The sequence below is a fragment of the Gracilinanus agilis genome, chromosome 3 (genome assembly GCF_016433145.1).
Source record: "Gracilinanus agilis isolate LMUSP501 chromosome 3, AgileGrace, whole genome shotgun sequence".
Classification (NCBI taxonomy): domain Eukaryota; kingdom Metazoa; phylum Chordata; class Mammalia; order Didelphimorphia; family Didelphidae; genus Gracilinanus; species Gracilinanus agilis.
This window is the reverse complement of record NC_058132.1, coordinates 178,962,854-178,976,113: the sequence shown is the minus strand read 5'-3', so window position 1 is coordinate 178,976,113 and position 13,260 is coordinate 178,962,854. Positions and strand designations below refer to the sequence as shown.

The 13,260-nt window shown below is 33.1% G+C and overlaps 1 protein-coding gene across 1 annotated transcript in view; it reads right to left on the bottom strand.

The window, feature by feature from the left end:
* Positions 1-13,260, bottom strand: part of CNTN5 (contactin 5) — a 609,722-nt gene that overhangs the window by 287,670 nt on the left and 308,792 nt on the right. Inside the window, exon 9 of the mRNA XM_044669004.1 lies at positions 11,620-11,770. Within this exon, the coding sequence (XP_044524939.1) occupies positions 11,620-11,770 (151 nt within the window). The remainder of the gene's footprint in view (positions 1-11,619; positions 11,771-13,260) is intronic.

The following is a 13,260-nucleotide window of genomic DNA, read 5'->3' as shown; positions in this document are numbered from 1 at the left end:
TGATCAAGGACACATGACAAAACTAGTGGAAATGCGCATCGGCCATGGGTGTGGGGAGTGCGGGGGGTGAAGGGGAAAGGAGGAGCATGAATCATGTAACCATGTTAAAAATGAATATTAATAAATGTTTGAAAAAAACATAGAAAGCATAGGAATAAATTACTAATTCCCTAAAATGATAATTAGTGTATATATTATATATATATATATGTATATAATATATATATATATTTATATATATATATACCTAAAACCTTCAATAAGTATCATCTACAATTGGGAGAAATTAGAAGCCTTCTCAATAAGATCAGAGGTGAAGCAAGGATACCCATTATCACGACTATTATTTAATATTATATTAGAAATGTTAGCTTTAGCAATAAGGAAAGAAAAAGAAATTGAAAGAATTAAAGTAGGCAATGAGGAAACCAAACTATCCCTCTTCCCAGATGATATTATGGTATACATAGAGAATCCTAGAAAATCAAATAAAAACCTAGCTAAAATAATTAATAACTTTAGTAAAGTTGCAGGATACAAAATAAACTCGCATAAATAATCAGCATTTCTATCCATTGTCAACAAAGTCCAGCAAAAAGAATTGGAAAGAGAAATTCCATTTAAATCACTTTAAACAATATAAAATACCTGGAAATCTACTTGTCAAGGCAAACATAGGAATTATATGAACACAATTACAAAACATTTTTCCCACAAATATAATCAGATGTAAACAATTTTAAAAATGATTGCTCATGGGTAGATTGTGCTAATTATTTTAAAATGACACTTCTGTCTAAATTTATTCAGTGCCATACCAATCAAACTATTAAAATATTGTTTTAAAGAACTAGAAAAATATTAAGAAAATTTATCTGGAAAAACAAAATGTTAAGAATATCAAGGGAACTAATAAAAAAAAAAAACTGTGAAGGAAGAGGCCTAGCATTACCAGATCTCAAACTGTACCATAAAACAGAAATCATCAAAACAATCTGGTACTGGCTAAGGAATAAAATGGTAGATCAATGGAGTAATTTGATACATTTAATATATAGGGGTAAATGACCTTAGTAACCTAGTGTTTGATAAACCCAAAGATAAAAACGTTTGGAATAAGAATTCACTCTTTAACAAAAACTGGTGGGAAAATTGTAAAACAATATGGCCGAATCTAGATATAGATCAATATCTCATATCCTATACCAATAAAAGGTCAAAATGGATATATGATTTAGATATAAAGGGTGATATTATGACTAAATAAAGGGAACACAGAATAGTTTACCTGGAAGATCTTTGGAGAAGAGAAGAATTTACTACCAAATGAGATAGAATCTTATAAGATATAAAAAATACTTTTGAATGTAATTAATTAAAAAGCTTTTGTACAAACAAAACTAATCTAACCAAGATTAGAAAGGAAATAACAAACTGGGGAAAAATTTTTCATAACAAATGTCTCTGATAAAGGTCTAAATTTTTAACTTTATAAAGAACTAAGTCAAATTTATAAGAATATTAGCCATTCCCCAATTGACAAATGATCAAAGAATATGAACAATTTTCAGATGAAGAAATCAAGACCATCAATTATCATATGAAAAAATGTTCTAGATCACTCTTGATTAGAGAAATATAAATTAAAACAATACTGAGGCACCCCCTCAGACCTATCAGATTAGTCAATATGGCAGTAAAGGAAATGGTAAATGATGAGGCAAAATTGGGACACTAATGCATTGTTTGGTGGAGTTATGAATTGATCCAACTATTCTGGAGGGTAATTTGGAACCCAAAGGACTATAAAACTGTGCAAACCTTTTGATCTGGTAATTCCATTACTGTGTCTATATCCCAAAGAGATAATAAAAAAGGAGAAAAGACCTTGTACAAAAATATTTATACCACCTTTTTTTTTTTTTTTTTTTTTTTTTGTGGTGGCAAAGAACTAGCAATTGAGTTGATGTCTGTCAATTGGGGAATGGCTGAACAAATTGTGGTACATTTTATTAATGGAATACTATGTGATATAAAAAATTATAAATGATGATTTCAGAAAAAGCTGGAAAGATTTGTGGGAACTGATGCAGACCTAAATAAACAGAACAGGGAGAAACATTATACACAATAACAGCAATTTTGGATGATGATTATCTGTGAAAATTTGGCTACTCTCAGCAATGCAATCATCTGGGACAATCCTGGAAGACTTAGGACAGGGCATGCAATCCAAGAAAGAACTGTTGGAGTTGCCTTTCACATCAGTGTATCCTTGGTTTTATTTTGGGGTTTTGGTTATATATGAATGTGCTCTTACAACACATGTGTTTTGCATGACAAAAAATTAAAATAAAATAAAAAACAAAACACTTTCACTTAAAAAAATTAAAAGCTCTTTGATCTGTCCCATTTGTCTTCCAAGTTTCACTGTATATTACTTTACCTCCTGCACAAACTGACCTTCTTTAAATTTGTTAATCATTGTACTACATTTCCCAGCTTTTTTACTTTGGCTATCCCCCACGCACTCCTTCAACTTTGCTGCCTTCAAGATTCATTTTAAGCACCATCTTCTACATGAAGCCTTTCCTGACTTCCTCAACTACTAGAGCCATTCCTCCCTAATTATTTGTATTTAACTACTTTGATGGTTAATTTTATTTATTCTCTTTATATTTATTCTGTATATGCATATCTAATAACTAGTAGAATAGCTATCTTTAGATAATACTTTCAGGTTTTCAATGTTCTTGACAAATATCTCATTTTATCCTCATAACAACCCTAAGAGGTAGGTACTATAATAATTTCCATTTTGTATATGAAGAAACTAAGACAGATAGAAGTCAAGTGATTTATCCAGTCACACAGCTAGTAAGCTGTGGTCAAATTTGAACTTTCTGACTCCAAGTCCAGGGCTTTAACTACTGTGCAATCAAACTGTCTATCCATGTACTTTTGCTGCTTTAGAATATAACCTTCTTGAGAAGAGAGATTGTTTCATTTTTATATGTCTATCTCCAGTGATTATATTCACACACAAACATATACGCACACATGACAGACGCTACAAATGGATTATGAGTTGAGATGAGAAGCAAGCTAGAGGAATGTGAGCTGGATAGCTTTTTGGAAATTGCTAAGCTCTTTGAATAACCTCAAATTTCTCCTTGAAACAAAAGGTACCTTTTTAAAATATCACCATATAGCAATTTTTATTGATGTGAGTAAAGGAATACTACATTTTCTGAAGAATTAAAAAAAGAATTTTCACCAAGACTAAATGAGAAGTAAATGGAAGATATTGTATTTATTCTCTTTATATTTATTCTGAATATGCAAAAGATGATGTGGGTTTCCAAGTGGCAAGGGAAGAGTTTATTAACTGGCAGCTTACATTCTCCACTTGTATCCTTACAATATGGTAAGAAATTGATAAAGGACACCAACATATTGAAGGAATCCTCTCTCCTCACTCCTTTTAACAACTTATAGAAGGTTTGGATGCAGTGTTAGTAGACATGGATGTACTTTGGATACCCTATACTTTGTTTTTTTAATTATTTTTTTTATTTTGAATATTTTCTCCTAGTTACATATTTCATGTTCTTTCCCTCTCCCTCAGTCCCCTGAACCCCCCTTAGCCAATGCACAATTCCACTGAGTTTTACACGTATCATTGATCAAGAACTATGGATACCCTGTACTTTGGAAGGGAATACTCACATCAACAAGATGGAAGTATTGAGTATTGGAACTGTTTAGCTAGCTCTGTGCTAATATACTTGACACTAAACATGGTATCAGAGAAGCTATTCTCATATATAATTGCAAGAGTTTCATTGTTTATTTTTAACATACAGATGAATCATTACTTCTAGAATGGGTCTGTTCTTTATTCATTTGAACATTTTGGGAAGGGGATAAAGGTGTCTCTTTAACTTAGTATTGTTGATATTTCCACAGTGTTTTCTAATTCTTTTTCTTTAGAATTAAGAATCTTTAGGATAGTGACTAAGTTAGTCTAGCTTTCTTGATTGATGTAGGTAGTCACACATATTCTGTTATTTTCTTCCCTGTATAACCTTCTTGGGTTCATGCTGATTTGATTATAGAATGTTAGCCTCTTCTAATATATCCCCCCGACTTTTAAAGGCTACTGAGATTCTGAGAACAAAAATGAAGGAACTGTGTTAGATATCTTCCTGAACTTCAGGGAAAAGTATACCTTTACTTAGTATCATAGTGTATTTTTGTATTTGCCTAACATTTTATCCTAAATTGGCTTTTAGAATAATATTGAAAGAACCAAAGAACAATGATGATTTGACAAATATCATATTGGTGTAGATTTTCTAGTGGAGTGCTGCAGGGATTCTCTCATTGGCATGTAATTACTTTAACAATTATATTATAATCAATTATTTGAATGAAGGCATGGAGAGAATGCATATCAGTTTTGAGTAATAAATCAAACAGGAATTGCTAACACGTTTAGTGATAGCAATGAACTTGGAAAATGTCTTAGAAGAATAGAATGGTGGAACAAACAGATTTCTATTAAAATTGAAAGTCTGGATAGGATTTGGACAAGGACAGAGAAAAGGAAAGAACTCCTATTCCTGGGATCCTTGGTTGCCCTTCTTCTCTTTGCCTTTAAAAATCCTACCTTGTACATAAACTGTGATTTCTCCTATTAAAAGTAATCTATACATTTTATAACTTTCCAGAATACTTGGCTTGCACCTTGAATGCAGCACTTAGCACATTCTTTGTATTATTTTTCTTTCTCTGCATTTCTTTCACCCTTCTATATGGTAGTCTCCTTAAAAGAAAGGATTCTACCTCATTGTTCATCTTTACACATATCCTCTACCCTACTCTTCTTAATAGACAGATGCCTTGAGTTTAGTAGATTTTCAAAAGAGGTCTGTTGAGTTGATTTTCCAGAGTTAAACTAAATCAAAATCAATCTCATAAGCATTATTTAATTATAGTGGTCAGTGTTCCCAATGGTGCTCTGAAACATCTTATTATTATATTCTTAGGCAAAGACAATGAAGCAGAGGAATAGAACTGGCATCCTCATCCCTTTTTTTCTACCTTTTGGCAATAATCACACTCATCTATATGAGAATATATTGGTAAAAGTCTAGGAACATGAGATTTCATTTAGAAATTTATAATTTATATCCCTTCTTTATACCTAAACTAGGCTATGCTTCTTTAAATTAGGTCTATTTCTTCTTGATTTTACTTCAGTGAACACAGAACCATTCCTTGCCTGATAAACCTGTTTCATGTCTGAAAACATGTACATGTCCCCTATGAGACTATATATATCATGCAGATGGGATAACAGAACTAAAATCTAGAAAGGAATCTCACAGGTCATCTAGTCCAACTGTCTTAAAAATATTTTTCTTGCATACTATCATTAAAAAAATTGATGTGAACCCACATTATGTGAATATCATATATAAATTACATAAATATACTACTGTGCTAATAAGCCAATGCAGAATAGTGGATAGAAGGTGGGCTTTGTAGCCAAGTGACTGGAAAGATGTGATACCCTCCATAGTAGAAGGGACATTTAGAAAAAAGGAGTGGGAGTGGATAATCTAATGAGATCAGGAATTTTAACCCATCCAGGACAGTTTATCCTATGCACAGATTCTCTACTAAACATAAAAAAGTAGTTAGATGGAGCTGTTAATTTCATGTCACTACCAAGGAGCACAGATCCTACTCCTCAGGCTTCTTAGAGGTGATGTGTGAGGTTAGGGAAAGCATAATGGAGTAAATTAGGGAATTTCCCAGTGACACACAATTACTAGTGAGTTCCCCGATAGTTATCATGAGGAGGTAATCTCAATGTTCAAAAGGGGAGAGATTGAGTTCTTACACAGCAAGGGAAGAAAGAGGACCAGGGAATTCTGGGGTATCAGAGTAGATGTGATTCTGTTAAAGATAAGCCCGATCACTGGCTATGAGGATAGCATAGGTTACTACTGATCTTCCCACTCTGATTGGCTAATCAAATAGCATTTGAGGTCATACGAAAACAACTGGGGTGGAGGGAAGGTCAAACAACAATTCCTATTTGAAAATCAGTGATCTACTCTAGCTTCCTCATGTTACATATGTGGAAACTGGAGGCCATAGCGGTAGAATGACGTACTAAATTATACAAATAGAGCAGAAAATTTAATTCTGCCCACTGATTCCAAATTATATATTGTTTCTAGGCTATATAGTATGAAGCACAATGCCTTATATGTAGTAAGTAATCAGTGCATACTTGAACTAAATTAAATATATTTGAAAACTTATAAAGTTAAGTTTCATTTTTTTCTTCCTCTGGCAATATCATTTCATTTAAAAGCCAGTTTGAAAACAACAACAAACTTTTACTAACAAATATGAGAAATTCTAAAAGATGCTAAAGAAATTCCATTACTTAGATATTTAGTTACTTCTCTTTCTCTATTATATAGTTTCTTAGACACTGAGGAAATGCAGAGTAGCTGAGGTCTACATTGTTTTATGTTCTTAATATTTAAAAGACATTGTCACAAAGGAAACAACAAAACAGCTTGTTCATTAGCAAACACAGCATGTAAGTTGAAACAGAGGGACAGAAACAAGACTTTAATTATAATCATGAATTCCTTCCCTTCTCCAGAAAAGGTAAGATGACTTCTTTTTTTCTAGTAGCATTGTCCTCTTGGGCTCACATAAAGAATATATTTTTTCCATATGTAGTGTTAGTCAGTATGAACTTGATCATCAGTGCCTAATAAACCACAACATGAATTCCCAACGAAAGCAAACTGATGGGTACTTCAAGTACAATTTTCTCAGAATGCTAAATGAGTAAGTTGAAAACAATTCTGCTCAAGCTAGTTTTCAACTTTTTTATGCTGAAACTCTCCTGGAGATGAGGGGCACCATTAAGGAATGATGTGCTAGTCTTTGTTTAGATTCATGTCCCCTACAAAGCAAAATTATGTTATAATGCAGCCCCATCATGGGATAATTTCTTAATGCTGGATTTCTCAGTGACCCCCTTCAAATTACTGGCCATTATCCCACTAATTGATAAAACCCCCAGAAGTGAGAATTGCTGCCTAAACTACATTGGGATTTCAATAAATGCAAATAATCTGAAGCCAGATGTGGAACATAACAACATTGTAATGAACTTCCATCACTGCTCCATTCCTTTCTTGCTGTAGTATTCATTTGTAGGATAAAAGAAAACAAAAGAAACTCTGCTTTGACTCCAATTCCAGTCTTCGCATTAGAGGAGATTGTCTTTGTCTACAACAAATACAGGATGCTGAACACGTAATAATGGAGACAATATTCGTGCACTGCTGGAGTGCTTTTGGATGATTTTATTTTAACAATACTTAATGGCCAAGTAATGGAAATAATGAGCTGAAGTGAAAATCCAATATGAGTTTAATGAACAGAATACTTTGAGTGAGTGTATAGGAGAGGGGTAAAAATCCCTTAAATGAAAAAAAAAAGCTTATGAAACATTTTACTAGTTACTTTTCCTTGAGCTTATTTTTTATACCATGAAATATAATTATTAGTGTCAAAAGAACCTGAAAAGCCATCTGGAAGGGACCATCCAAAAGTAGAGGAGACAGTAAAGCTTCTTTAAAGTAACTTATCAAAGTAGTGTTTAGTCACATTTCTTAGATCCATATAGTTGTGCCTGGATATGTTACATATGAATTATAAAGGTGGCCATGACATCCCTGTAGAACTAAAAACATTTTTCTCAGGATTCTCTGATACGGTAGTGAGAGACAATGAGAATGCCATGATAGGAATCTGAGGCTGAGACTTGAAATGAGGGCTATGCAATTCAATCAATGGGTTCATGAGCACATCAGGGTAGTAACCCTACCTAAAGTAGGGACGAGAACATATTTAGGGACAATATCTTGTTCCCATAGTATGAAAAGTAGAAATTAGAAGTAGGCTTTGGGTGAACAATGCAAAAATAACCAGAAAATTGAGTTTTGTAAGAAAATGGTGGGGAAAAAAAATTAACCAATATTATTATTTAGAACTGTGTTGACTAGCCAAAAATTTTATCCGTGACTCATATGTTTTGGCATTGTAAAGACATAGCCTATAATAAACTGTCCATAGGGACACACTAGGGCAAGTTTTAGACCTGGCAATAAAATTAAAAAGAAAAAGTTTGTGATTTTCTGTTATGTTCCTTAATCACTGGATTACATGTCTTTCTGCAATTCATATTTTCATTGTACTTCTTGGTACCACAAAATATGACAATCTTTTTTGGAAGTGTTACCTCCTAGTTTTAACAATGGTGTTATGTGTTTAAAATTTAGATACTACTATTATGATGCTGTTCTGCTTCGTTTCCTTATATAGAATTATTTCCTTGAATTATTTTCCTAGAATTTAGAATAATTCTAGAATTATCTTCCTTATATAGAATTATTGCTTTCTTTTCCTCATATAGTTATTTCCTTTACTCACATAAGATACTATTTGATTTTTTAAGTTCTTTCAAACTAATTCAAAATAATCGCTTATAGAATTAGATTATACAGGTTTCAGTTAATTCCTTTAAAATTGGTTTTTCATTAGATAGAGGTTGTAAGAGTAGTGCACATATTTAAATACAGTAAGAACTGATCTGAACTTTTACTCCAAAAAGGAAATGGACATAAAACAATGGAAAAGTTAATTTCATCCCTATTTAATTATGTTATATTTACTTTTAGTAGTTACCTAAATAAAAATGAGAGGGTAGATATAGAGGTAGTGTACTAGACACCATTCAGTCCAGCTCCTTTTTTTATAAATTACAAAAATGACATTCTCAGACATTAATGTTCTTTACATCAGCATCATTGTATTTATTCCTCTAGCCATTTCTCCCTCTGAGCATCTGTTCATATATGACTTATAAACTGTTCTGAGGTTGAGCATTTCTATAACATAAAAAATCTGAATTTATAATAGTAAGAAGCAGTAGGTTGCTGAAGTGAGAACATGTAGAGTTCCTGAAAATCTTGGCATCTGTTATTATGCAGAAACAATAATAAGATGACCATATCTCCATTGCGTGGAATGGCTCTGCAGACAGACTTTAGCATATCAGAACTATGGTCTTTTTTAATGGTGAAATTCTGCTGTTGTGGCACAGAATTCAGTTTAGCTGAGCCAAACATTTTGACGAATCAGCTCAACACTAATTAGAAAGACGGAACAGCATTATTTACATTGACATTTCTTACTGACAATTATTAATAGAGACCAAATATATTATGTCTAACAGCACAGTAAAATTTCCTCTTTGGGACTTGATTCAATAGTACTCATAGAATTGTGAATTTGTTGTATTGTACTGACAGAATGCTATAATTATATTCTCAATCTAATACAACTCTATTGATTTAGCACAGTAACATATCACTAACAGAGATGAGTTCTTAAGAATTAGTCAACTAAAATAGCCGGCTTTTCCAGAGGATTTAAGTCTAACTTTTCTCAAAAGACAAGAAGATCCCTCCAGAGAACACCTTTCCCTAACCTTGTCCAGTCCAGTAAGAAAAAACCTACCACCACCAAAAAATGTATGCAGAGATTCAACAGCAGGTTTAGAACAGTGAACAAACACATATTAGTGGCATTATTAGGTGAGAAGCAGGTAAAGAGCTAACCCTTCAAAGTTGGTGAATACTGGCTATGTAATATTGGGAAAAGCATTGAATCTCTGATTCAAGAACAGAAATTACCCCAAACTTGCACTTTTATATCCGTGCAGGGAGTTTCTTCAGAAGGAGCTTCCTTGATGAAATCTCAGGCTCAGACCTCTTTCTTTATGTCCTTTGATACTAAAACAATTAAAATAAAAATTTTCTAAAATTCCATCTTGATGTTTAAAACAAAATGAAGGGCTCTCTCTGATTATCACCCAAGTCTACTCTCCCTATTAACTTTGAGGAAGGGAAACAATATACTCCATTATCCCTAAACCACGTTTTCCCCTCTACATGAAAGCTTTGTACAACATTTTGTTTCTTTGTTTTGCTCAGAGCTGTGATTTTAACAGCATTGAGAACTCCAGTGAGAAGCCCCATCTACCAATTTAGAACATCACTTTCTCTATAAGGTCACATATTCAGTAACTGTCAGAAGCAAGACTTGATTCCAGGACCTTCTGACTTCAGGACCAACTTTTTATCCACAACCCCAAGGTTCCTTTCTCTATATTAAGTTACTCCATTTTGAACAGATATTTAAGAAAGTCACTTTAAACCTAAATCAGATAATCAACTTCAATTCTACTTCAAAATCCTTTGACAGAAATATAAAGGTAATGGCCATTTTGAAATATGGAGATATGAGGGTTGGTCAATGAGAGCCTAATCCTTTTGAGTATGCTTAATGTTATCTGACAGATGCCAACCTAGGTTTGCCTACCTTTCAGAATTCTACTACTTTGGAAAGCAATGGCATATAGGATAATCTAAATAGTTTTGATTATTCTATCTTTGTTCTATCTGTATCACACCTTTTAGTGAGATGCCACAGAAACTTCATTCTCTTTAGGTAGAATTAAATCCAACTTTCTGACATTTGACAAGGCAGCATGGAGGATATGGAGCTCAACTTGGAATGGTTCTACATGATAGCAGTAATTTGATTAAATGCCTGACTCAAGCAAAAGTTGCCCTTTTATGCTTTTTAAATAGAAATCACAAACCATAATTTTGGCTTTTAAAAATTAGGATTAGATTATGTTTGAGCAAGTTTAGCCAAAAACACACTGAATTTGAGAATCTCTATGAGATTTATTTTTCCAGAAAGCCTAATTTTTATAAGGTGCAATTTAAAAAAAATCTATGAATAATTCTTGAGCTATATTTTATGCTAGAATGAAATAAAAAAGTACATGGCTTAGTTCCCACTCCCAGATACAAGAGCAAATAATATAAATTTTAAGGAGACAACTTGTACTGATAAAGTAGATATAATTTAATACTGCTGTAAATATTTTCAACTTTCTGAAATAAATGCTAAAGTAACAATTATAAATGATTTTGTTTTCATCAAACAACAAGAGATGTTATTTGTCTCTAATAAAATTTATTTCAATTCAGATAAAAGAATGAGTTCACTTCCATAGATGAATTTTGATCATACCTACTTGGAAAAAGTGATTTGATTTCTATATTGTACAAGTATGAAAATGAATTGCATTTTCAATCTCTCTGAAATCCTTCTATATGAACTGGAATTTTCATCATTTCATGATTGCCACCAAACATGACTACCTTAAAAATAGCAGGTTTGAACTATTGTGACTCAGTGATACCTAAAATTTAGGTTACAACTGCCCCATACATATAATGGAGACTGATTGAATTTAATTAAAACTTCAGTTTTGATAATAGTCACCATTTAGAAATGTATTTTTTCAAACCAACTTATTTATTCTATTTTATGCATTCACAGAATTATTCTGTCCTATACCTAAATGTGTTTTATTTTTAGCCAATGAAAACACTAAACTGATAGTACGGTGATTATATTACTAAACAGACTTCTGACCTCTTGCTTTCTCTTACTGCTTTGTCTCCCTTCTTCCAGGAAATGGTTGGTTTTGGAGATCCTTGAGGTTTGCACTCTATGAGAACTTCTTGGCCTTTGGTAATTATTATTGTTTTCTTCAGCTGGTTTAGTGCAAAAGCAGGAGCTGAGGCTGTTAAAAAGAAATGTGTTAGTTTCTCAGATAAATAGTCATGTGTGTCCATGACAATGAACTTTAACCAATTTTTCCTCAGAATTTTACAATTTCTCTTTGGAACAAAATTATAATACAAATAGAATAAACATTAGCTTATCTTAAATTTTAAATGGAAAGAGAATGTAATTAACTTGTTAATTAACAAAAGCCTTGCCAGTTATCCCTTGCAGAAGGTTATATTATTTGCTATTTTTGGCCACTTGTGGGATCATTCAGTCTACTCACCAGTGATATGAAAGTACAATTACAATTACCAGCAAAAAGTGTTCTCCTATAAAATAAACTACAGACAAATAGATGTAAGGGCAGTCACCCTCCTCAGCCCCATGATGGAGCACGCTCCAAATCTAAAGTCCTATAAATCTGGTGGGAGGGGAGATGGTTCTATTACTAACTATGGTCTCCAGGTGGCTTTTAGAACATGGAAGCTAAAGCGAGTGCCTGTGCAGGCAAGGTACAGTCATCAGCAACTCAGCCTCCCCTGCCAGTCAGAGGATTCTTTGTTACCACATATGACTAGAATGAGACATTCCACTCTCCAAGTTTTCACAGTTACTGGGACCAAAAAAAGGGCAATATTGAGCCTGCTTTGGGGAGGGGGGGAAAGTGAGTGTTCCCCCACCTTCAGAATATGCAAATTATCCAGGAAGTGACCTGCTTTAAATCTCAGACTAATGTACAATTTGCCCTTTTTTTCTTGTCAGGAACTCATTGACTTCTCTTTTTCAAACAATTGGCACTGGACTGAGCTCCTGTAGACACTTAGAGGGAGCTTCCTTTGGGTTTGTGTGTATTTATGAGGTTGGAGAAACACTTGTTCAGAATTTGTTTGCTCTGCTTTCTATGCAGAGATCAGACATCTTTTTTATTTTTTAGCTGGACCTTAGCTTAAGCCCTTAAGATAACTCTGAATTCTCTTTAAGTGATAAATGTATTATTTACATGTAAAAAATAGACTTCATTTAAAATTATATTAATCGTCTTCAGCTGAAAAGGGTAGTTGTTTATAATGATGCTATTAATTTATTTCTTTCAATGTTCCTTTTCCTTAGATTCTGAGGAACATCCTATTTAAACTTAAAAAAACCTAAAAGATATATTTCTATAAAGTCATAGTGTATTAGATTGTTAGCAACAAGCAGAAGTCAGATCATTCCATGTGGGAAATTAAGCATAACAATAAGCATATATTTTTATATTTAATAATAACAATACAGGCCATGGGGCACTAACTTGAAAAAAACCAATGGGAATATTTTGTTTTTTTTTTCTGATAATGAAGCAATGGCCCCCCCAAAAGATATAGTTGAGGATCATGTGGAGCAAACTACCCATAAACTTAGAAAAAGAGGAAAGGAAGGAAGGAAGGAAGGAAGGAAGGAAGGAAGGAAGGAAGGAAGGAAGGAAGGAAGGAAGGAAGGAAGGAAAGAAGGAAGGAAGGAAGG